The sequence below is a fragment of the Monodon monoceros genome, unplaced genomic scaffold (assembly GCF_005190385.1).
Source record: "Monodon monoceros isolate NGI ecotype Baffin Bay Population unplaced genomic scaffold, NGI_Narwhal_1 Super_Scaffold_3, whole genome shotgun sequence".
Classification (NCBI taxonomy): Eukaryota; Metazoa; Chordata; class Mammalia; order Artiodactyla; family Monodontidae; genus Monodon; species Monodon monoceros.
This window is the reverse complement of record NW_021703780.1, coordinates 37,369,960-37,394,877: the sequence shown is the minus strand read 5'-3', so window position 1 is coordinate 37,394,877 and position 24,918 is coordinate 37,369,960. Positions and strand designations below refer to the sequence as shown.

General features: G+C 51.9%; 2 protein-coding genes across 10 annotated transcripts in view; one reads left to right on the top strand and one right to left on the bottom strand.

Moving 5' to 3' along the window:
• Window positions 1–688: 688 nt before the first annotated feature.
• Window positions 689–19,732, bottom strand: MTCH1 (mitochondrial carrier 1). 3 transcript variants are annotated; one of them, XM_029241620.1, is made up of 12 exons: window positions 19,034–19,732; window positions 14,801–14,885; window positions 11,586–11,692; window positions 11,101–11,178; window positions 10,676–10,733; window positions 10,298–10,349; window positions 8,734–8,793; window positions 6,013–6,157; window positions 3,892–3,939; window positions 3,654–3,721; window positions 3,301–3,376; window positions 689–1,518 (listed from the first exon to the last, which is right to left on the bottom strand). In XM_029241620.1, the coding sequence occupies exons 1-12, from the start codon at window positions 19,352–19,354 to the stop codon at window positions 1,447–1,449; spliced, it is 1,170 nt and encodes a 389-aa protein (XP_029097453.1). In that variant the 5' UTR covers window positions 19,355–19,732; the 3' UTR covers window positions 689–1,446. The 3 variants fall into 3 exon arrangements, with proteins under 3 accessions (XP_029097453.1, XP_029097454.1, XP_029097455.1); XM_029241621.1 differs by having other exon boundaries at window positions 6,064–6,157; XM_029241622.1 differs by having other exon boundaries at window positions 694–2,993; window positions 19,034–19,346.
• The window catches only part of FGD2 (FYVE, RhoGEF and PH domain containing 2), a 43,189-nt gene continuing 37,710 nt past the window's right edge, over window positions 19,440–24,918 (top strand). For all 7 annotated transcript variants that reach the window (XR_003796531.1, XM_029241613.1, XM_029241616.1 and 4 more), the window contains exons 1-2: window positions 19,440–19,487; window positions 23,246–23,490. Coding sequence is in view for 6 of the 7 variants with exons in the window: in XM_029241613.1 (XP_029097446.1) it covers window positions 23,366–23,490 (125 nt within the window). In the remaining variant the exon portion in view is untranslated. The remainder of the gene's footprint in view (window positions 19,488–23,245; window positions 23,491–24,918) is intronic.

The window sequence follows — 24,918 nt, the reverse complement described above, 5'->3', positions numbered from 1 at the left end:
AGTATGACCAAAGTCCCAAAGTCCAGCTCTCCGAAGCCATCTCCCCTACAGCAAGGGCAGAGAAACATTTGGGGAACCAAGCTGGCCCTCAACTGGTATTAAAACCCCATCAGCTGGAAGCCCACGGTCTCTAGGGGCCAGCAGGTTCCATTTGTAAGTTCTGCCTGTTTATAAGCAAAAGCAAATGTTGGGCAGAAGCAAATGAAGGGAGCTTTGCCTTTTCCAGAGAAGGCCAAGCTCAGTGCTTCAGCTGGGCCTGTGTCCACTCCTTCTGCTGTAACCACAGGACTGCTACACCAATTGACTTGGTAAAACCCCACAATGTCATCTGCAAACAGTCTGAGAGGACAGCTGGGGGTTTGGGTGGAACATTTTCTGAAGCTGGCAGGACCTTTAGAGCTCCTGTCTCCCTGGGAAGAGGTCTAGGCACTAGCTGTTGCTCTGTGAACTGGAGTCTCGGCTTGTCTAATTCAGAAAACCACCCAATGACCTGAGCCTTCGCCCTGCCCCCCCCAACACCCCCACGGCCTGCCTTCTGGCTGATCTACACCAAGCCCGGGCACTTCTCATGCCCAGGCCAGGCTGCCCCCAGTCCTGTCACTTTACACACAACCCTTCTCACACAACCACAAAGGACTAAGAAAGACCCTGCAGACAGTTAAGCTCATAAAAATAAGAGACTCCCCACAAAGCTCCAAACCACCACCAATGAATTTATTTGAGGGAGAAAGGGTCAAATCTTATTAGGAACTTTAAACTGGATAGGAAAAGACACTGATCTGCCTAACATCTGGGTGTTCACAAGTGCACAGGTAACCATATCCTGCACGTAAGGCATCACCATTAAACCAATGAACATCTGACGAGAAGGACACGTTTTTGAGCAGTCACATGATTTCCCTTTCAGAAGGTGCTGTCTCATCAGAAAAGTAGTGTTGAGAAAAACGAAGACAGTCTCCTAGCAAAGGCCTGGGCATGACAGCGGCCTCGTGAAAGGGATCACACCTTATTTACAAAGCAAGAGAGTGACACTCACAGCTGAGCTGCAGGATGAGAGCTGGGGCTGACTCGAGGGGTGTGAATGGGGGTTGGGACCTGACTTCATGAGCCTTTGCCCATCCAACGTGGGCCTCCACAAGCCATTCTTTGGCCCCCTGCACAAGACAGACTCAGGAAATCTGCAAAGTAAGGGGATTCTGCCCCAATTTCCCAGCCCCACCCCACCTCCCCCAGGTCTAACAGTGACCAATCCACTGGACGCAGCCTCACCCCCACCCAACCCCTACTTCTGGACAGACACACGGCATATATGGAAACCGAAGCCCAGCTGTGCTGGAGCACATCTAGGTGCTGCTGGGTTGGCTGTCTTACAGGTGCCCCGAGATGATCAGGCCTCACCCACGGTGGCCAGGCTGAGAGAGCGTGTTTTTTTTTAGGTGATTCAGGTTACTCCAGGGCAAAGCACGATCCTGATGACACCCGGCGGAAAAGCAGGCTGGAGCCTCGAAAGAGCTGGCCCTGGATTGGAAAGAGCAGTAGGGTCAGTGAAAGGGAGGCCATGCTTCTCATCCCACCCCAGAGCCAGGCCAGCAAAAGACAAAGAAGGGTCCAGTAGCTCAGAGACCCCAGAGTCGGAGATAGAGGGCCTAGGTTTGCATTCCTGAGGGCAAGGTCAGAATCTGCTCTGTGCTGAAGCACAAGGGAGCAGTTTACTTCATGCCACAGGGTGTCCAATATATATATTTTTTAATTTATTTATTTTTGGCTGTGTTGTGTCTTCGTTGCTGCGCACGGCCTTTTCTCTGGTTGTGGCGAGTGGGGGCTACTCTTCGTTGCGGTGCGCAGGCTTGTCACTGCGGTGGCTCCTCTTGTTGCGGAGCACAGGCTCTAGGCGCACGGGCTTCAGTAGTTGTGGCGCACGGGCTTAGTTGCTCTGCGGCATGTGGGATCTTCCTGGACCAGGGCTCAAACCCGTGTCCCCTGCATTGGCAGGCAGATTCTCAACCACTGCGCCATCAGGGAAGTCCCGGGTGTCCAGTATTCACCGGGCTACTGAGTAGGAAACCCCCAGAGGAGACTCACTGCCCTCTGGCTTCAGAGCCCAAGTGGACTGGGGCTCCTCCAATATTAGAGGATGTGATGCATGTAGGACCAACTGGATTCGCTGGAAGGCCTGCGTCTGTCTCTGGCCTCCCTGCTTTCCTCCTATCTGTCCTTTTCTCAACCTTGAGGCCAGTCAGTGTGCTAGCTCCTCCTGCCCAGGCCACTGCCCCATTTTACTCTGAAGCCAACCAAGGTCAGGAAAAGTCAGGGATCTGTCCTGGGCCAGCCACCTGGATCCTTGACCCAGAGCTCCAGCCAGCAGGAGGGTGCCTGGGCATAGAACACAAAGACTTCAAGACGGGCAGACTCAGGAAATCTGCCAAGTAAGGGGATTCTGCCCCAATTCCCCAGCCCCACCCCACCTTCCCCAAGTCTAACAGTGACCAATCCACTGGACGCAGCCTCACCTCCCAGAAGGTGCTGCCTAGGCACTAGCTGTTGCTCTGTGAACTGGAGTCTCGGCTTGTCTAATTCAGAAAACCACCCAATGACCCGAGCCTTCGCCCTGCCCCGCCCCAACACCCCCCCGGCTTGCCGCCTGGCTGATCTACACCAAGCCCGGGCACTTCTCATGCCCAGGCCAGGCTGCCCCCAGTCCTGTCACTTTGCACACAACCCTTCTCACACAACCACAAAGGACTGAGAAAGACCCTGCAGCAGACAGTTAAGCTCATAAAAATAAGAGACTCCCCAAAAAGCTCGCCAAGCTCACCACATGGCCCAGCTCCACCCTCAGGCTCTCCTGGGCACCTGGGGCATCCTGCGCGGGTGGAGGGAGGGGCCGGCCTCCAACATGCCAGGTGTGTTTTCATCCCAGGTTACTTGAGGTATAAGAAGTTCTTGGGCTTCACCACCTACCCTGTGGGCTCCTTCATACTTGTTCTAAGAGTCTTTGAGAGTTGAAGAAAAGAAGACCTTGTCTGATGTGTAATTCTTAAGTAAATGCAGATCTGACCACCTCAAACCCCTTCTACAGGTTACAGAAAAAAACCGAATGAACTTTTTGGCCAATCCAATAAAATAAAGTGAAAATTTAATTTAAATGCCTCAAACCAAAAGTCTACATTCTCTTTATCCTCCTTACAACATCGGATTCCATGACAACCCCTTAACTTTCCATGTAATGAAGAGTCCACAAAACCTTTCCATCTGACTGATGTGGAAAGTGAGAAAAACCTCCCTAGAGAGCAGGCTTACCTGCACACTCAGGTACTTCCAGCAGTGGATCCAGGATTTGAACACTGGGGAATAAGGGGGTAGCCCGGCCTGCAGCCTGCGGGGAAGGAGAGCATGTTAGATCCAGAGAACGGTGGGAGACAGATCAGCTAAGGAAAAGGAGCCCTCATGAAGAAATGGCTTGGGGCTGCCACCACCCCCATACCAAACCACAGATTCCTCCCTAAGGGGTGCAATGAATCCCAGAGGAAGCCAGGGGCCTAGTGGGCCAAGCCCACACATAGAGCAGGTGGGAGGGGGCAGGGCACTGGACAGGCTCAGCCAGGTCCCCCCAGCAGCCTTGGCAGGGTGCCTGCGGAGGGGCACACACCTACCCGCAGTTATTCACGGCCATGAGATCACCGACCAGCAGGAAGGGGTAGGTCAGCATGCTCACTGCGATCTGCAGGGAGACCTGAGGGTCAGTGAGCCCACCTACCACCAGCCCCCGACCCGGGCTCCAGGAGCAGGCACACCCTAGACCGAGGCCTGCCTCCAGCCATCTCCAGAGCTGGCCTCCGAAGCCCCGCCCAGGCCCCCAGCTCAGTGGGAAGAGCAGCTGGCCAGACTTACCCCCATCACAAATTTAGTGTAGCTCCGGATGGCCAGGGCCTGGCTGAACTGAAAAGACAAAAAGGGAGACTGGTTTGCCCCAGGTACCTCGGGATGCAGACTTCAAACATGCAGGCCCCCGCCCCGCCCGCGCTGCCTGGTCTGCAGCCCCTTCACCTCGCCCTCCGCACTGGCCTCACACCCCCTCTGCACTCAGCTCCTCACATGCCCACGGCACACGCTGTGCTCCCTTTCAGGGCCTGCCAGCAGCTTCTGTGGCCTAGCAGTCAGAGCCAAGAGAAGATCTGGGAGGTAGAAGTGGGATGTCCAGACTGGAGGGCCTTCTGTGACCCAGCCAGGGATGGTGAGTGGAAGAGACGAGGTAGGTGGGATCATGGGCTGTGGCCTACGTAACCTCATCCCAGCTGTAAGCTGCGAGGGCTGGGCCTTTGTTTGCCTCGATCGGTGCCTGCCCAGGGCTCAGCGCACAGTAAGTGCTTACTGAATGGAAAGTCAGGCACCCATCTGAACTGCACACAGAATCCTGGGTCCTGTAGCATAAGGTGAAGGGCAATCCTGGGCTTACTGCCACCATACCTCACCAAACTCTCGCCCCCTTCAGGCCCCAACTCCTGAATTCAACTTTGCCCATGAAACAGCCCCGAAGTACAAAGGGTGACTACCTATCCCTCAGCTTCCTGTGACATGGCCATCCCACCCGATGGATGCCCTGCAACCCTGGGCGGAGATTTGCTCAGCCCTCTGCCTGAGTGGCAGCCTCATCTTAGCCTTTAAGCCACACACAGAAAAGCACGTGAAAAATACTTTCAGTGAAGTGTCGACTGCTGTTCTCAGTGAGGTAAGTGCAGTAGCCCCTGGTCAAACACCTGCCCACCTGGACTGCAGGAACCAATCAGCTGTGGGACACCCCTCCCCCTCAAGGCACCCCAGCTGTCCCAGGCTTGTTCTGTATGTGAAGGCAGCAGCTGACCCACCCATAACGCCCTCGAGAAAGGGGCATTGTGCTACTGTAATTGCAGGTGGGAGCTGCTCTCTATGGAGCAACTGTTATCTGCTCACATTAAAAGGCCAGTAAGACTCACCTACCCAATTCAAATGGCCAGTTTCCCTCTGCCCCAGCTGCGAGCTCTCAGAGGCACCGCTCACCACAGACTCTTTCCCAGACCGCCCCCACCCCTGAACTGCCATTCTGGGGCCCAGACACAGACACACGGAGACTATGAACCCCACCCACCCCAACTAAGTGATTCCGGCAGACAGGTCCCCAATCCCTCACCCAGCCTCCGATGGTGGGTGATTCCTACTGTTAGAATGTCTGGCTCCCAGGAACCCCTGCCTATCACTGCTCCCCAACTCTTATCTTGGGTCAGGCCAAACCAGCTGACCTATCAGATCCCCAGAAACCTTTCCTCAACAAGTGCCTTTTAGAAGGACCAAGGCCTCCCCGTGCCTGACCCAATCTGCCGAGAGGTCTGTGCATACCAGGCTGTGTAGACCACTGCTAACAAGAGTGGGGTGCACCTGCATGGTACACTTCCTAGCTGACTGAAGCACCCTCAGCCTGGCCCAGGGAAAGACCTAGTCCCAGCCCTGTCAACTCGCAGGCAAGGGCCCCAGGAGAGCCCTTCAATCTCTGGGTCTCATCTGTCTGTAAAACAGGATGTTATACCTGCTCTGTTCCTTTCACAACTGAGGTGCTGTCAGGATCAAACGTCATAATGTTCACTAAAGGGCTTGAAAAACCCTAAAACACTGAGCGGAAGTTCAAGGGTTATTATTAGCTGGTCTACATCCTGATTTACCAGGGATCCCTAGTTTGGTTTGGGTCACTGCCTCAGACTAGCCGTGGATAAGCTAGGGTCTGTTTGACCTAAAGCTGCCCAGGGACGGGCATTCCATAAACCCCTCTACGTCTTGTTAGCGATCTCCTCTCTCGAGGCCGTTCTCCTCGGAGGCAAAGCTGACCCAGGGACAACCAGAGTCTTCTCCTCAGACCCCTCCCCAGAGGCCCTCTCCAGCCCTAGGGGCCCAGTACTCAGAATCCCAGAGTCCTCAAGTCTGCCCCAGACCCTGGGCATCAGCAGTACATGGAAAGATGGACAAGTCCTTGTTCCAACCAACCTGGGAACCTGGATTCTGGTCGTTCCCCAGCCCCCCTGGGGTGTCACTCACGCTGTCATCCACCAGGTAGGCATTGATGAAGTGGGCCAGCAGGTTACAGCCCCACAAGAAAACCACATCTCCCAGGAGGTGAGGGATTAAGCCGCTAAAAGACAAGGTGAGCAAAGATGAGCAGGGGAGGGAAGAGAACATTTCCTGGGGGCTCCACACCCAGGAAGCAGACAAGGATGTTCCAAGCTCAAAACTTCAGCATATCCACCAGCACCACCTCGGGAAGGAAGCCCGCAGGGGCCACATGGGCCAGCAGCTATCCACAGCAGGAAAGCAGTGTTCCTTTCTCCACAGGGAGTGGGAGGTGGTATGTGTGTTATATGCTACATCTGACAGCACAAGTGAATGGTCTCACAAGTGGTGTTCAAACCACAGAAGCTGGGCCTTAAGATGTGAATTGTGCAAAATCCGGGATTTTCCAATGCAGATTATGAAAGAGTACCTACACGTTAGCTGTCTTCTCCTGGCCTTTTTACCCAATCCACTCTCACAAAACACTTTGCTCAGTGCACCTGTATTCACTCCTGGAATGTTCCACTAAAAACATTCCATACAAGCTTTTACACGGAGGGCTGACTTTTAAAGTGATGGCCTTTAGAATGTGCATCTCTACACACTAACGTGAAGCTTCCCTAAAACACAGTGCTGAGGGCAAAAAGCCAGATCGAGACCAGTGGGTCCTGTGTGATACTTGTGGGTTTGGGGTTTTTTTTCTTTTTATTTATTTATTTTTGGCTGCATTGGGTCTTTGTTGCTTTGTGCAAGCTTTTCTCTAGTTGCGGCGAGCAGGGGGGCTGCTCTTCGTTGCAGTGCGTGGGCTTCTCGTTGCGGTGGCTTCTCTTGTTGCGGAGCACGGGCTCTAGGCGCGCGGGCTTCAGTAGTTGTGGTGCACGGGTGTAGTTGCTCTGCGGCATGTGGGATCTTCCCGGAGCAGGGCTTGAACCAGTGTCCCCTGCATTGGCAGGCGGATTCTTAACCACTGTGCCACCAGGGAAGCCCTTGTGGGTTTTTTGTTTTTGAATGTGTTTATTTGCTTGTTTAGATATAGAAGGACGTGGAAAGATCTCCAGGAAAACAGCTATCTCTTGGAGAGAGGACACAGAATTATGGTATTTGAACTTTCAAAAATCTTATTTCAAAATATTTGAAAGTTCAAAATACCTGTAACACATCTATGATATGAGAGATATAAATAAAGTGAACCTTCATGAATGCAATTTCCAATCCTGTTGCTTCCACCTGTGCTCAGACTGACTTTTCACAGATACACTCAGTGCTTTCTGAGTACGTACATCACCTGTTCTACAAACACGTGAAGAAAAAAAAGAACCCAATGGGTAAGGTATCTGTTGTGTGGGAATCCTACTCACACACCAGAAAAGAATGTATACAATGTGTGAAAAACACCAGAGGTGGTGATATGTAGTGTTTTAGGGTCTGAAGCACCAGTCACACAAGCAAATATTTATTCACACACATATATATGCACACCCATACATATGTGTACATACACATAGACATGAATATACATATGAATATGTGTGTATATAAATCAAGGTTTATCAACCTTGACACTATTGACCTTCAGGTCTGGATGATTCTTTGTCATGGGGGCTGACCTCTGCACTGCAGGATGTTTAGCAGCATCCCTGGTCTCCACCCACTAGATCCCAGCTGTGACCATCAAAAGATGTCTCCAGACATTACAGATGTCCCCTGGAGCAAAATCACCTCCTAGTGAGAACCACACACACACACACACACGCACACACACGCACACACGCACACGCCTACACACACACACGCACACACGCACACGCACACACACACAGAACACCTGGCCAATGATGAAACCACAAGATGAGTTAACAGAGAGCCCCATGTCTAGTGTACTGTGTATTTAACAGCATGTATGTCTCTGCCTAGACCTTAAAAAAGCAAAACAAAAAATACTTGTCAGGCCTGGACTTTGGGTTCTGTTTGTAGTTTACAGTCTTTTCGGTGTGAGCTTTCTTTACAGGTGGAGTAAGATGGGTGTGAGACACCAAGGAGGGCAGGGGGTCCGGGGCCCTCAGGAGATTGTGTGCCCTGAAGACATCTGCTCTGCAGAAACACAGGCCCAGCACAGCCAGGTCTTGACTTTTTAAGAGAAGCCAGAAATAGGGATTGTTTTGTGAAACATCCTAAATGTTGAATATGAAGAACTAATTTCTCAGAAGTGCTATGTCAAACAGGATCCATCAGCTGGAGTCAGCCTGTGAGCTGCCAGGGCTTGACCTTCAGCCCATGTCACAGATTTTCAGTGACTTTTCAGCAGTGAAACCAAGGACGATGGAAGACCTGAAGACCAGCCTCGTGCCCACCCCCAGCCCTGGAGCACATGGACGGGGACAGTGGGGTCGGGGGTGCGGTTTTGGCCACCCCCACCCCCAGCGTGCTGGACAAACAGTACCATTTTTGTGTAAGCCGCAATGTGGACAGAGCTGGGCAGCTTTGTTCCCGATGATCCGTAGCTCGCATAGGCCATGGAGCTCTACGGGCCAAGGAACAGCTGCTCAGGCAGGGACAGAGCCCTGTGGTTAGTCTGAGGCCAACAGCTGTGGCCTGAGAATGCGCCTGTTAGTAGAGCCATGCTCCGTGGCCAGTTATGGGGTGTATAAACTCACGTACACAAAGAATCCCAGCAGCCCCTCTTCTTTGAAAATCTTCCCAATGGAGCTCAACACGCCGCTGTGGAGAACACAGGGATACAACGTCACCTGGGCACCTTGGAGAAGCCCATGCCCTGGTGTGGAGCAGAGCCTGCCACCCTTGCTCAGAGCCATCCAGTCCTGGCCGGGATGGAGAGGGGGCATTCTCTGTCACCAGGCAGAACCCAAGTGTAGATGATACAGCTCTGTTGGGGAGTGAGAGGGCGTCTACGCAGTTTATGGAGACTGGGGAAACCCAACCACCCACAGGGGCAGAACCCCAGTTCTCTACTGCTTTTTTCTATGGATCTGGAATGTAGGAATGAACCTTCTGGCCTGGGCTGCTGCAGAGGCGACAGGACCTTCTCCTGCCTGGCTCTAGTGCTTACTTCTGGCTGAACAACCTTCTGGCAAAGAAGCCTGCATGTCCCACAGAGAGAGGAGAGGTGGCGAGTGGAGAGAAGCACCTTCCCAGAGGGCAGAGAAGGAATACAGGGCCCTGCAGCAGGAGGCCCTGTGATCAGACTGCACAGACGCAGCTTGGGAAAAGGCATCTGGCCCTCCCCAGCAGGGAACTCGGGGATGCGCACCCTGCCCACTGCAGCCTGTTAGAGATCACAGGACAGGCTGGGATGTCTTAGGTGTGAAATGCAAAGGAGGCTCAAGTGCAACCTCTGTGACCTGTGACAATGCCAAGTGACCTGTTCTGCATAGAGGCTCTGCGAAGCCAAGAGGGCCAGGGTAGCCTAGGAGAAAGACGGTGGGAGCCAGAGCCCTGCCAGGCCCCGCTACCCTTCCTCTCAGGACAGTAGCTCAGCCCACTGGGTTCTGAGCCCACTGGGGGAATGGGCCAATTTCCCATTAGTGAACTCAAAATGAGGCACCATGGCAGCCAAGCTTCCTGGGGCAGTGGCCCCAAGGACAGCAGCAGAAAACAACTGAACCCAAGAAATAAGAATCTGAGCGAGGAAGGATAACAGATGCATGTACTCCTGCCACGAGCCTCCAGGACCCACCTCCTGTCCTGCACTGAGCCTCAGAGGGGCAGGGAGGGCACAAGTGCCACAGGGAAGGACTGTGTCAACACACCTATGCCCCTACAGATCCAGCTCAGTGTCAGGCATGGCAGGTGCTGGGTAAATATTTGGTAAACAATGGAAGGGCCAAGCCCCAAGGCCATGGGGTGGACGGCTGCTTAGGAGAGGATGAAACAAACTCTAAGCTGGCTTCTGTGACAGCTGGAAAAAGGGCTAGGGCATAACCTAGCGGGTCTAGGAGGGAACCCCGCCAGGACTCCTAATCCAACTGGACTCCTATCCCACTCACCCCTCTGCAGGGCATCTAGGCTCATCCAGGGCTGCCCCAGACAAGAGAGGGAGAAAATACCCCTGGACCCAGACTATGGAAGCCACTACCCCATTCCTCTGAAGCTGGCACACAAGAAATAGGGCAGAAAAGGGGCAGCAGCTGACCACAGTATGGCCTGTCCTGGCAGACTCTGAATAGTGACAGGGCCACTCCTGCCAACCCTAAGAATTACCCACCTGTACTTGGCCTCCCGTCCCACAAACTGGACCATGCAGCGCATTGAGATGACTGAGGAAAGAGAAAACACAAACAGGTGACATGGTGGCCAAAGCCCAAGACTCCCCAGCTATGGGTGGGGTGCCCGGCACAGTGGCCACTGCACAACACGGCCCGTGTCAGAGCGCGGGAGGGGAGGAGGGCCCCTGGGATTCCCCATCACACCCCATGACCACGGCATCCCATTTCTTCTGGCTGGGAAGAGCCCCAGCTCCCTTTGGACTGAACTCCCAGCCAATTCCAGTGATACTACTTCCCAGTAATTCTACCGCTGCCCGTCTACAGCCCATGAGGGGTCACCCCACAGCTGAGATGCAGTCTCCAATGGGGCGGCTCACCATGCAGGGGGTGGGCCAGCATGCGGGACACGCACTGCATCATCATCTCATAGGAGGTCTGCAAGAGAGCAGAGGGCGGGGACTTGGTCTGGCCTGTCTCTGGAAGTGGTGCTCACTGGGAGCTATAAGCACTTACATGGGAAAAACTGGGATCCTGCAGCACCCATATGGGGTCGGTCTACCTCAGATGGCCCCCCTTGTCACCCACACAAAATTCCCTCTACCCAGGACTGCTGCCAGGTCCCAGGCCAGGTCCCGTGGCGGCTGAGAGGCTTTCTGTGATTCCCTGCAGTGGCCCTGCTGGGGCTCCTTCCACATCCCACTCCACTGTGCACACAGCAGGCCCCAACTGTGACTCTTCAGTGACCTGCCCAACTGGGCAGTGAGAGATAATCAGGCTCTCCTCTCCAATTCCAGGTACCCACCTCCTTCACCACTTTCTTCAGAGAAGTCTTCATGTCATCTTTGTTGGCAACCTGCTCAATCTCATCTGGAGGGAAAACCTGAGATGCAAAGAACAAAGGTGGATCAAAAGCAAAATACAGGTGCGCCTCTTCGATGTAACTTTGAAGGGATGGAGAGGGCAGGAAACAGCTCCTACTATTTTCTTGGCCATGTCCATTAGCTGGGCCCACCTTGGGTAACCCCCTGGGCCTGGAGCTAGGGGGGAGAAAGTCCCTGCCTAGTGTCACATTTCTAAGAAAGCAGGCAGATGGTGAGGCAGGGGCCTTTCCAATTGAGGAGACTCGGCGTTGGACCACCAGGGCTTGGAGTCTGGCTTTGGTGCTGGGGTGGAGCCCTGACCAGTCTGGGAACCGAGAAGCAGGACCGTGCACATGGCTGCCTCCAGGGGCGGCAGGGGGCTCAAGGGAACCTCGGGCAACCGGTCCTGGCTTCAGCACGGGCTCACCTTCTTCATGCTGCCCCGGGTCACGGTGGAGAGGGCGTTGGACATCAGCCGGGGGCTCAGGCCTCGGAATAGCCCTATCTTCCCATCCACTTGCACAATGTACTTGGCTACAAGAAAGCAGAGGTGGCAGCGTCACGTTCAGCCCAGACGCACCCACTCCTGGGTCACATTCACACCCAGACCAGACGCAGCTTGTCCTTCTTCAGTACCTGCTGACTTCAGTCACGGAATGGAGCACTGTCCAGGACCCCGGAAGCAATCGGGCCTCACCCCCAAACACCTTTTCTAGCCCATTTCTTTTTGTAAAACCTTCAAAACATATTTTTCTGACAAACAAGTTCATACGTTTTTCTTTTTGTAGTTTGGAAAATCTACTTGGCAAACTTAGCTACAGTTTCTCAACTCAGCAACTTAAGTGCTGCAACCTAGGAACCAATTCTGTTGCTTATAAAAAATGTTTTTCTCTGGGAAAAGAAAAAATGGAAAAAGGCAACCACAAGCGATGATGAAGTTTGCAACCTAAGGTAGGGAAAAAGGAAAAGGAAGGGCTCCCAGGGGAAAGGCTCTAGAGTGTCCTTTGAGCGTGCCACGGAGAGGGCCATCCCCACCTTGTCACTGTGCTGCATCCAGGATCCCACCTGGCACCTACTGGCATTTATCAATTACAGGGGGGAAAGCCAGTGGAGAAGTAACTAAAACAGAGGCACCAATGAACTATTCTATAGAAAAAAACTTAAGTGGTCAGGGAAGCTGCACCCTGACCCTGTTTGAGTCAGTGTTTTTTTGTTTGGGTCTTTAAAAGGATACTTTCTTAATGTTTTGCTGTTTTATTCAATATCAACTTTTAAATGATGTTCAAAAAGGAGACGTATTTTTATAAACCTGCATACCTGGAAGCTGGCAGAACATTCCCTCAGACAATGTGCTCCCCTTGAGCCAAGACTTTAGCTCTCCAGCACCGCACAGTGGCGGGAACCAGCAAGGGAGGGTGCCGTTCTCTCCTCTGCCACATGTCTGCCAACAGCAATTCCATGTGGCAGCTGTATGGGCTTCCCCTGGTCCCGAGAGCACCTGGTACCTGCATGTTTGGCTTCCTGAGATTGGGGTGGTGCTGGAAAGAGAGGAGTAGGAGGAGAGAGGACACTGGGCGACGTGGCCACGACGCCCTGCTTCATGGAGTGAACAGGCAGAAAGAAGGTTTATTTTGGGGGAGGGGAGTGCCAGTCAGCAGAAGGGAGAGCTGGCGGGATAAAGCCTGAGTGTGGTCTCCAGCAGGACACTTAACCTCTTTCCATCCAATTTCCTAGCCAGAAACAAAGGGAGTAAGGACCCCTATTTCTCCCCATCTCAGAGCTGAATTACGAACAAGTGAGAACAGACAAAGGTATGCAGAAGCGTCTACAGAGGCCTTTGTGGGCCCAAAGGGCCCCCTGGCTGGCAAGGGGCTCCATCATTCCATGGTTTCTCTGTAGTCCCTGAAAACTCTCCAGGAAGTTCTTTCTGGGAGAACACCAAAGAATGTCATGGCAGCTGTGGTGCTTTTCATAGCTGAGGGGGAGGAGTAGACCCCGTCCAGACAGTCGCTAGACAGCCCGACAGCTGAGCCCCTCCCCAACACCAGGAGTCTGCTTACACCATCTGCGCTGAAACAACATTTATATAAACGGCGGGGGGCGGGGGAGCACCTCAGAACTCTGCTCATCTTTGCAAGAGGCAGTAAGGTGATTGTCAAGACCCCTCTGCCCTGAGTCCTTTCGGGAATGACTGTGTGACATGAACAGAGATGATCTGGGTTCCAACCTCTCTATGGCTAGAGCCTGCATAGTGGTGTATGGAGGAATCACACGTAGGGGTTGGCAGCCTGCCATCCCGGCCTCCCGCAAATCCAGCGTCGCTCTGCATACCGGCTTCGTTGCACTACAGTGGGGGGTGCCTCCCTGATTCTGTGACGTCCTCCTTCCCCACGCTGACAACTTTTAAGTGAAACAAATACGAACAGATTTCCCCGCAAAATGACATGTTCCACCTGGCTCTATACTGTACTCAACAATGAGGTGGCAAAACTAGAAGAGAAACATGACATCAGATTCTGCCAGCAGGGTGTGAAGTGAAAAAAAGGTGACAGGAGGCGAGGCCCCAAGTTATTTGGCAGAAAGAAAGATTTTCAGAGAAGATGCTAGACTGACTAAACAGATAAGATGAGCAGAGGTGGAGGGGGCTTGAGAGGGTCAGCCTGGCTGTGAACACAGAGAGCAAAGGCACATTTAAAGAAGTCTGGGGAGTTCCCTGGTGGCTAGTGGTTAGGATTCCAGGCTTTCACTGACGTGACCCGGGTTCAATCCCTGGTCGGGGAACTGAGATCCTGCAAGCCATGTGGTGTGACCAAAAAAATAAAAAAAATAAAGAAGTCTGGGAAGGGTGGGGACTGGGAGAGGGACAGGGATGGTGGATCTGAAACGGCCTTGGCCAGCTGGGGGTCAGGGAATGAGCAGCACAGGCAGCTGGTGGGCTTTGCTGGCATCAGGGAAGCTCCACCGTGGTGGGCTTCCTGATGGAGAGACCCTCTGGCAGGCAAGGCTGCAGGGGGCGGAGGGGGCGGGTGCTTGTATGGAGGGCCTGGGCATGAAGAAGCTGTAAGGAGTATGGGGCCAGAGCAGTTAGCAGCCTTCCTGAGCTCGAGCAGCTCAAGAGGGCACAACAGGGGTGAAGCCAAGACCCACCATGTACTGTTCTACACCCAGGGGATGGAGATGCCTGAGTGAGTAGGCACCACTGCCTGAGGAATGCAGGGGAACAGGACAAATGAAAAGAACCCAGGAGGCCCCAATGGGCCTCCTGCTGGAGGAGCAGGAAAGCAAAAGAACTGCTAAAAGGGCAGCCAGACTGCTCAGAAGGCAAAAAAAAAAAAAAAAAAAAAAAAAACAGAAATCCGCCCCCTACCCCTGCTTCCAGGCACAGCCTGGATCTGTCTCCCTATCCTGCTGCCTGGGCTGACAGCTGGCAGCTCACACAGAGGAGCTGGACCAAAGCTGTGTTGGTCACCTGCTCCCATCCTGACACCCTGCTGCCTCTGACCCCTCTTCCATGCCAGCTCTGACTCTGGGTACCCCAGGCTGCCCGGTGTGCTCCCCAGGGCCACCTGGGCCTGTTCCCTGTTTGACGTTTCTTTTTTGTCTCTCTCGGTGTGGGCTTTCCTGCCTGGGAAGCACACTCACCGTAGGTGAAGAAGCTCGGCAGGTAGAGGACCTTCCTCCCCAGCACATTGGTCCCAATGGTGGGGGGCATCGGCTCATGACCTACCTTCAGAATCAACAAATACAAAGGGAAAGTCAGATTCTACTGTTGATTCAGTCTCACTACTTCTCACCTTTCCCAGGCCTCTAACTCTTCTCCCACAGAGTCTAGTGCTATTTCTGTTGATGTTTTCCCCATCAAAACATACCCAAAATTTCATCAGTGTCTATTACTATCAACATCGTGTAATCTCCCAATGCACAGAAATGTCCAGTCCCAGATACCACCCTTACCATAATCCAAGTCACCCCATCCCTCAACATTCTTACCTTCCAATTCCAGATATTTCCAGTGCAGAACCACCCCCCCATGTTTATATACTTCAAACCCCATGCTCATCTCGGAAAAAACTCTCAGTTAATTCTCATCGCCAGGTTAAAACATCAGTCCAGTCTCAATCTCAAATGTGGCAACACCAAAACACATCACACCCAAATCTCAGCCCCAAACTTCAGATAGCTCATTCACCCCACACTCAAATTTCTTACTGTACCCACTGCAAATGTCGACAAATCTGTCCCTCTCACTCCCAGCCACCTCGAATCCCAGCTGCTCCTCAAACAATTCCTCAACTGTGATCTCATCTTGATCACCCCATATCCCTGTGACAGAATGACCCCCTCATTTCTGCAGGGTTATCATAGTTCTTGCTGTATAGATGCTGGTTATAATTAAGGTATGTGTTAAACTCATGGGTGGGTGAAGGACCAAGCCACCCAAGCCTCTGTGAGGAGGAGAGGTTTCTCCTGAGGGGTGAGGCCATTTGTTATGCTGCCGATTAATGAGAAGATTCTCTGCTGCCAGGCAAGGGCCAAGGTGTCCAGGAGACCAGCGCCTTAGTGGGGTGTGAGAAGGCCCTTCCCTGGCAGGGGACCAGGGCCGTAGCCCTGTCCCTCAGAGCAGGCCAGACAAATCTATGGACCAGAGGAGCTCCTCTTGGATGTGGAAGAGGGTAGAAACAGCAGGGTTGGGAAGCTCTGCCTTAAATAGAACTAGGTATGCTTCCAGCATTTTCTGGGCTCAATTTCCTTTCTTCCTCACCTTAGTCAAGTGTTTTGAAGTTCAGGCTGTCCCTTATGGATGGGATTCTGAGCTACATGACAGATTACTGATCATAAATTAAGAAACTCCCTCCATGATAGAGGACTTCTTAAAAGAAAAACATCTAGCCCAGGGGAGTTGAAGGAAAGGGATGGCCAGGTGAACCAAGCAGTTAGCCCTCCCCTTCCAGACCTTTCCCCTTCTGGGTTAAAATCTCGAAGGCTCTGAGGTTAGTTTTGCTTTGATTTTGTTCTCTCATACAGGCAGCATTCCATTTACACCCTCAACTCCAAGTCTGAGCCAATGTTCTTTTGCTGCCTTATCCATTCCAGTCACAACAACTGGGGAGGCCCATCGATTCCAATTTCACCCTTAAACCTGCTTGTTCCCTTCATCCTGTATCCCCATGGCTCCCAAATCTGTTGAGTCTATTTTCTTAACTTCCACCTGCGTTATCAAAGGCACGCTGACCCTATCTCACTCCTATTCCCTTCACTCTCAAGTTCTAATTATTTGTTCCCAAGTCTACTCACCCAATTTCATCCCCAAATCTGTTAACCCAGTCCTAACCACAGCCAAAGCTGTGGTTCTATACCATATACCAGCAGAGCCAGTCCCTCAAATCTCTAACACCCATGAGCCCTGATCTCAGGCACTGCATTCTTACTCACTTAATCGGGACAGCCCCCAGATCTGCCAATCCAATCCTGCCATGCACCCCCAAACTGAGATCTTCCTTTTTGCAAGATGTTACCTCTGATTCCCAAGCTATACACATTAACATTTCACCATCAAGGACTTCCCTGGTGGCACAGTGGTTAAGAATCCGCCTGCCAATGCAGGGGACACGGGTTCAATCCCTGGTCCAGGAAGATCCCACATGCTGTGGAGCAACCAAGCCCATGCGCCACAACTACTGAGCCCGCGCTCCGCAGCAAGAGAAGCCACCGCAGTGAGAAGCCCGCACACCGCAACGAAGAATAGCCCCCGCTCACCACAACTAGAGAAAGCCCGCGTGCAGCGATGAAGACCCAACACAGCCAAAAATAAATTAATTAAAAAAAAAAGACTTCACCCTCAAATATGTTACACTCAGCACCAGCTGCATTCACATGTCACCCCAACTGGGCTCACCCATCAGTATCCACCCCCCATACAGTTCTTCTCACCCTCTGGACTTCCTCATTCCCCAATTCCCTATCCTCCTTCATTCTCCATTCTCTCTCATTCCTCAACTGCCTTTCCAAGTGACCCTTATTTCAATTTTCTTCTCCTGTAAACCAAACCTACCAAGGTCCAAATGATGGAGCCACTTCCAGATTCCTTCACATGGAGCACGCCCCCCCATTCCTTGTACTCCAACATCCTCCATTCCACAGACACTCCTATCAGCCACCCTGAAGTCCCAGCCCTCACCCAATCTCACTCCATCATCCTTGCTTCTCATCTCAAGTACCACCAGTTCCAAAGCCTCAATTTCTCTCCCAAAGCTGGAATCTCTATTGCTGCAAATACAACCTGAATTTTTATAAGTAAAGGAGCCCTCACTCCCAAATCACAACCAAACGCCAGTCTCGACCCTCCCCCATCAGCCATTTCCAAATCTCAGTCACGATTAGATTCTAGTCAGGCACCGTAATGTCCCTGAAGGAATCTCCTCGTTCTTTGTCACGTTCCTTGTCACACTCCAAAATCCACTGCCCCTATTCCTCAGATTTCAATTACTCCTATTCTCAAGTCCCTCTCATTCCAACTGTATCTCCCATTCTCAGTCCATTATCAGGACAGTAAATCTGATACCCATTTGCCTCAACTCAAATCAAATCTCGTTTTGGTTAGGTCTCCATCTCAAACACACACACCCCCGCAACTTAACTGAAAATTCTAGGCTAAATCTTCAGATATTAGTCCAAGCCCAAACCATCCACACCTACATTGTGCTCATCTCAGTCATGCCCACCTAAGTCTGCCAAATGCACTCCCTCCACCTCAGCTCGGGCGCCCCCTTCCAGTTCCATTGCTCCCTTTCTCAAGCAGCCCAATTCATCTGTAAGGCACTGCTGGTCTCACCAAATATGCCAAGTGCCCCTGCATGCCTCGATTCCAGAGACTTCCTACATTGGCCTCATTTTCTGCCAGCCCCTACACATCCTGCTACCCTGTGTTCCAACTGGTCCTTCTGCCCAATTCCACTACGCCCATACCCCTCAGCCCATCCCCCCATACAGCTCCCACCCCCAACCGTGAATTCAATGTTCTCCTCCAAATGCGTCATCCCTTTCCCCCCTAAAAGCCTCCTGGCTCCCCATTCCAGACAAATCACCACTACCCGTCCCCCACTGCGTCGCCCTATCTGTTCCCCTCCCCCAAAGCACGTCATCCTGTCCCCTCCTCCCATCAAATCTGTCGTCGCCATCAAATCCAGAGCCCCATCTCCTGTAAACCGATTCGCCTCCGCCTCTCCCACCAAATTCCGTCACCGTTAAATCCAGTGCCCCGGTCCCCTCCTCCCCGGAGTCTGATGCCCCTTTTTCTTTCCTAAAATTTTGGCCATGACCCCCAGTCCTTTGTCCCCCCCACCCCAAACCGCTTTAAATCCATCTCTATCAAATCCAGAGCTCTTGCTCCCCTTCACCTTAAATATGTGCTCATCTTCTGAATATTCTGCCTTGGCCCCCAATCTTCCTACCCACCCAATCGCCCAAACTTCCCACCCCTCCCCTAATTCTGTTGTTTTTTCTTTCACCCCAAAATGCTGCCACTTCCCTCCCAGTCCAAGTCCATCGCCTCCATTCTTTCGTCTCCCAAACCTACCTCTCCGTTCCATCGCCCCCTCCCCTGCACCCCCAAATCCCTTGTTCCTTCCACCCTCTCCCAAATCTGTCGCTGACCCCTTTGCCCCCTTCTCCTGCATCCCCAAACCCATGCCCCCTGCATCCCCAAATCCCTCACCGTTTTCTTCCTCTCCCGCTCCTTCAGCGCACCAACCCGCCGTCCCCGCCCCTCTCCTCAAATCCGTCGCCATCGACTCCCCCACCCCCATCCTCCTCCAGATCCTGGCCTGTCACCTTCTTATCAGCCCCCACCTCCCTATGGCGCCCCTGGTCCCACACCTGGATGAGCAGCTTCACGTAGAGCAACGGGTGACTGAGCGCCGTCACTCCGGCGCCCAGCGCCACGAAAAGAGCCTCGGTGGTCGGGGCGTTGTCCCCGGAGCCCAGGCCCCCGGATGCGCCGTCCATCCTGCGGGCCGAGGGTTGCGCCGCAGGCCGAGGGTGGCGTGGATGTGCGCGGTGTGCAGGCGGCGGATCGCGAGCCCGGGCCTCGACCCCCGCCGCCGCTCCGCCGCGAGCTCCAGCTCCTGCTCCGGCTCCCGCCATCCCCGCGGCACCGCCGCGAGCCCAGGGCGCCACTTCCGGGTCGGAAGCCCCCATGGCAAGGGGCGGTGAGGTCACTCCCCCGTCACGTGACGGGACGGGCGCCTGCCCCTCGCTGGCGTCAGGGGGCGGGGCCGGGCCGCACCACTCGCGGCCGCGGGGGAGTGCAGGAGTGTAGGCGAGGCGGTCGGTAAGCGACGGATGTGGTCCCCGGGCGGGGTCGGGTCCTGGCTTAGCGCTGGTGTGTGAGCCGGGGGTCAGTGGTCGCGGGCGACCGGACCGTGGGTTCGGAGATTGTGAAGGCGGCCGCAGGCCCGGGCGCTCCCCCGGGATCCCCGGAGAGCGGCAGGGGCGGGGCTCGTAGGTTCTGGAAGCCAGATACCCCCAATATGGTCTGAGGCGCTTCCAATCCCCGACCCAGGCTTCGGGAGTTTTCTCCGCAGTTCTGGGCCCGCCTTTTTGCGGCCCTGTTCCCGGGCCCCGCTGCCTGCGAGGCTTCCCTCTGCAGGCCGAGTCCCTTTGCGTTCGCCAGCCTTGTCTCACCCCTTTGCCCTCCCCACCACACCAAATCCATTTGCACCTCGAAGGTTGTGGTCCTCCTCCTTTGCAGTTGACCATTCGCCAACCTGCCTTAGAGCTCATGGTTAGAAAATGTGTTTTGCCCTATTTACTTCACTGGGTCTGAAGGTTTTATTTAGTCCTTCAGTGTGAGCACACGCAAGCGTTCTGCTAGGCGCCGATAGTCTAGTCGTTAGGTAATAAAAATGAGTAATAACTGGCTCTTAAATCGCACTTATTTGTGCCACCTTTTGAAGTGCTTTGCAGCAAGATAACTAAAGTATGTTCCTCTCAGCAGCCCTGTGAGCAAGGTGTTTATTCCAGCACGTGCCCTGTTCATGTTTGTCACTGTGCCCATCCCCTGCAAGAACACCTAAAGCCTGCTAGTTGTGGAGGTGCTCAATAAAAGTTTCTGTTTCAACGGAAAGAAAGTATCCCAAGAGTCGGCAGGGACACAGCAATGGGTGACCTGATCCCTTTGTCTGTATTTATCCTGTGTTCGTTGTGAGAAAGTTCTTTAGAACAGACATCTGCCTTATGACCCCTTAATCCGGGTTTGAAGTCTGCCCTTCCTGCCTCCCTTCCTGCCTCGCCCCCTGAAAAACCACCTCCCGGCTGGCTACTCCTGACAACAAATACTCTGTACACTTTCCACATCTCAATCCTGTCAGTCCGCCTTCCTCACTTGCTCTCTGCCCCACGCTGGCCTCTCTAACCCAGGTTTGTTCTGGTCTGAGTCACTGGAAAGGCTCCTAGACCTTTCATGTTACAGTGTTTGCCTCTTCAAACACAGCTTTCATCAAACCTACCTCCCACCCCCAGGAGCACTTTAATTGACTTCCTTTTGCCTGGATTCTGATTTAGCTTCCTTAACAGGGACCTTAAAGTCAGCTTCATCCACAGCCTCATCTAACGTTACAGCGCCTTACTAACTACACCCGGAAGAGTGGGGTTACCTTCCTTCTGAAACTTCCTCACACAAACCTTCTCCTCCTCTGGGCTTTTCCTCCCCATGTTTCTGTGGCTCTGTTTTTCCTTCTGAACCCCATAGTGTGTCCACCATTAGGCGTTTTACTCTGCCTTACGTAGTCATCTTACTTTTTGTGTGTATTTGGTCCTTTCAAAATGGTTCCCTGTAAAGCAGCTACATTGTGTTGCATTGTTTTGTATCTTGGCACCAACTATGGTGATATACATATAGTAAATGTTCAGTGAATTGTTTTTAAGTAATTGAACAGTTTAGCCCAAGAAATTAAACTAAAACTAGGTCAATTAAAGCTGTTAGATCTCTAGGGAATGAAGTGGAAGCAAATGCAAAACTGCCCTGTAGCTGTGTTTCCACAACTCAGGGCTCATAGGGACAAAAAGCGGAAGAAAAAAAAATCCTCACGATAAAAATATTACAAACCACTCAAAAACACATTCCATTACAAGAGTAAGTGCGCAAAACAGGAGGATTAATACTCGTGGGAACTTGACGTAATAAGCAATCTGAAAAACTTTAAGGGGAAAACGGTAGTTTTCAAATGAAGGCAAAGATAAAGAATAGAAAGTGCTGAAAAAAAAGAAAAGGACATTGTGAAAAAAGAAAAGGTATATTTGAAAAGGAATCAAATAGCTCATCTAGAAATGAAAAGTATACTCACTGAAATGATTGAAAGAAAATCTTGCTCAGTATTCCCTCTACTGAGCAACCTGGCAGTATGTACTCAGAGCTATGAAGCAGTTAGCTCTGGGCTGGTTAGTGCCTCCCTGTGACTGCCTCCTCACAGGGCTTACCGTGCAGCACTGTGGCTGCCTGCTTTCCTGTCAGTCTCCTCATTAGACTGTAAGTTCTTGGAGTCCAGGGACTATCCTATTCATGGTTGGCACAGTGCCTGGCACGTGGTAGAAGCCCACTAAATATGTGCTAGAAAATGAATGAGCAAATATACTTTTAACAGTTGTACAAAGTTATTTATGGTAGCACCACTTAAAGAATGAAAACTTGGACTTCCCTGGTGGCAGAGTGGTTAAGAATCTGCCTGCCAATGCAGGGGACACGTGTTTGATCCCTGGTCCGGGAAGAACCCACATGCTGCAGAGCAACTGTGCCTGTGCGCCACAACTACTGAGCCTGCGCTCTAGAGCCTGCGAGCCGCAACTACTGAGCCCACTTGCTGCAACTACTGAAGCCCACGTGCCTAGAGCCCGTGCTCCGTAACAGGAGAAGCCACTGCAAGGAGAAGACCGCACACCGCAACGAAGAGTAGCCCCCGGTCACCACAACTAGAGAAAGCCTGCACGCAGCAATGAAGATCCAATGCAACCAAAAATAAATTAAAAAGAAAAAAGGAATGAAAACTTTAGGGGGCTTCCCTGGTGGCGCAGCAGTTAAGGATCCGCCTACCAATGCAGGGGACATGGGTTTGAGCCCCGGTCCGGGAAGATCCCAAATGCCGCGGAGCAACTAAGCCCACGCGCCACAGCTACTGAGCCTGTGCTCTAGAGCCCACGAGCCACAACTACTGAGCCCATGTACCGCAGTTACTGAAGCCCGTGCGCCTAGAGTCCGTGCTCTGCAACAAGAGAAGCCACCGCAATGAGAAGCCCGTACACTGCAACGAAGAGTAGCCCCCACTCGCCACAACTAGATAAACCCCGCGCACAGCAACAAAGACCCAACGCAGCCAAAAAAATAAAGAAAATAAAGAAAAAAAAAAGAATGGGAACTTTAGGAAGACCCATATGCCCCAAAGTAGGATCAAACAAACAGTAGAGAATTAACAAGAAATATTACTCTTGGGAATTCCCTGGCGGTCCAGTGGTTAGGACTTGGTGCTTTCACTGTCGTGGCCCAGGTTCGGTCCCTGGTTGGGGAACTAAGATCCTGCAAGCCTCGCAGTGCAGCCAGGAAAAAAGAAAAAAAAAGAAAAAAACAATACTGTTGAGAATTGCCGGGTATATAGATCACCAGTCCCCGGGATCCTGTGGGGAACTACTGTTACAATGAAAAGAGAGAATACAAAATAGTAAGTACCCATTGTTGCAACTAAGTTGACATCACACAAACCAGGTCAGGAAGGAACTTGAGGTGATGCCAAGGCCAGCATGAGAGTTCAGGCCTCACCTGGGGAAGCGCAGGTGTCAGAATTTATCCTGGTATAAAGAAGATGGGTTTGTCTGGATGCAGGCTCCCTGTTGACTAGTTCTGAGCAAGAACGTTCTGGCTGCTGCCTCTGTTCACCTGCTTGCCTGGGGTAGGGGTGGGGAGCACTGGCCTTCCGTCTGTACTGAATTCCTGGGGTCCCATACTCAACCTTAACTCAGGAATCACCTCTTGTCCTAATTAGGCTAAAAGAAGGTACATTATAACTGTCATCATCTCAGGAATTCTGGCATATCGTGCAGGTCACCAGATGTATTGGCATGCGAGATCACTAAGCCTTCTGGGAGAAACATGGAAGACAGCTAAGGGACCAATAGGTCCCAAGGCCTTGGGATGAAGCCTACAAGAGTGAAGACGGGGAAATGGGGCCTCTACACTCTGGGGAGACATGGTGTGTCACAGTGAGCACAGTACTCACCCCAGTGTCAGAAAGGATGAAATGCCTGGTTGGTGTTCTGCTCTATCGTCCTCCTCTTGGTGGAGAAAGGTGAGTCCATTTAAATCTCTTGTGCCCAATGTCTGTTTATCCTGAGAGGTGGGAAGAAGTTTTCTTCTCCTGCAGTAAAAATCAAACATTAATGGGCCATTACCCCAAGTCTGGGTGACTTTGGGGATTAAGACGATATCAAGACTTTTCATTCAGTGGAAAAATATTTAGCATTGAAAAGACATGAGCTATTGATATGGGCAATGACATGGGTGAGTCTCAAAAACATTATTCTAAGTGAAATAGTCCAGGCAAAAAAGAGCACATGTTGTATGATTCCATTTATATGAAGTTGTAAAACAGGCAAAATTAATCTGTGGGGATAAAAATCAGAACAGTGGTTACCTATGGAAGAATGACTGGAAAGAGGCATGAGGAACTTTCTGGGGGGAATAAAAGCATTCTTCATCTTGACTAGGGTGGTAGTTATGTGAGTAGGTACACTAGTAAAAGCTCACCAAACTGTACTCTTAAAATCTGGGCATTTTCTTGTAAGACCATTATTCCTTAATTAAGGAAGAAATATTTCAGGACTAAGATTCTTGTTTCCTTTTAGTGGGTATCTAAGGGTTTTAAAGGGTCAAAATGTCTATTGCACACATTCGTGTGAATTCTTACATAACTAGAAAAACAAAACTATTCCCTTTTCCACTGCTTCCCTATCAGCCTGTGGCAGAGTCTGTATCCTTATGTGCAGTGGTGTGCTGGTAAGTGTTTAATAACTGGCTTTCTAGGAAAAGAAAAGCCCTGATTCGTAGCACTTGCTGATTCACGTAATGTAAATATTCTCACCATGGCTGATTTCATGCTGCTAGTGAGATGTCACTGAGCACAGACTTGGGAAAAAATGGGTACAGTTGACTTTCGCAAGCCAGTAGGAGCCAGCTCCAGCACACCCCTGCGGCAAGCCTTTATTGCAAAGCTTCCGGGGAGTCTTGGCGGAGCTGAGGGAGCAGCTGTTAAGCGGTGTGAGGCTCTGAGGTGAGCAGCCATTTCCTATTAGCTTGAACGTGAAGGATGGCAGGAAGGAAGGGACACTGCTCTCAAGTGGTCGTGTAAATACAACCCCGTTGTGAGAGGGGTCAGCCTTGCAAGATATGGCAGCTCGGCAGCTGTATAACTGGGGTTAGCAATCTGCTGGCAGCATTTGGATTTTCAAGTGAAAATATGGGTTATTTCGTTTAAAATTCCTGAATTCTCTTGGGGAGAACAAAGAGCAAAATCCTGTACCAGGGAGACGCAAGAGGGAAGAGATATGGGAACATATGTATATGTATAACTGATTCACTTTGTTATAAAGCAGAAACTAACACACCATTGTAAAGCAATTATACCCCAATAAAGATGTTAAAAAAAAAAAAATTCAGTACCAGAGGGCCTGCACTCCCTCCTGACAAGAACAGGTTGTAACAGGATAAAAGCTGCCCC

Coding starts and splice junctions, on each gene's coding strand:
- MTCH1 (XM_029241620.1), bottom strand. CDS start 19,354: ATGGGGGCTTCCGACCCGGAAGTGGCGCCCTGGGCTCGCGGCGGTGCC. Junction 10,734..11,100: donor TGAAGAAAGTGGTGAAGGAG/GTGGGTACCTGG, acceptor GCTCTCTTGCAG/ACCTCCTATGAGATGATGAT. Junction 3,940..6,012: donor ACCAGAATCCAGGTTCCCAG/GTTGGTTGGAAC, acceptor TTGTCTTTTCAG/TTCAGCCAGGCCCTGGCCAT.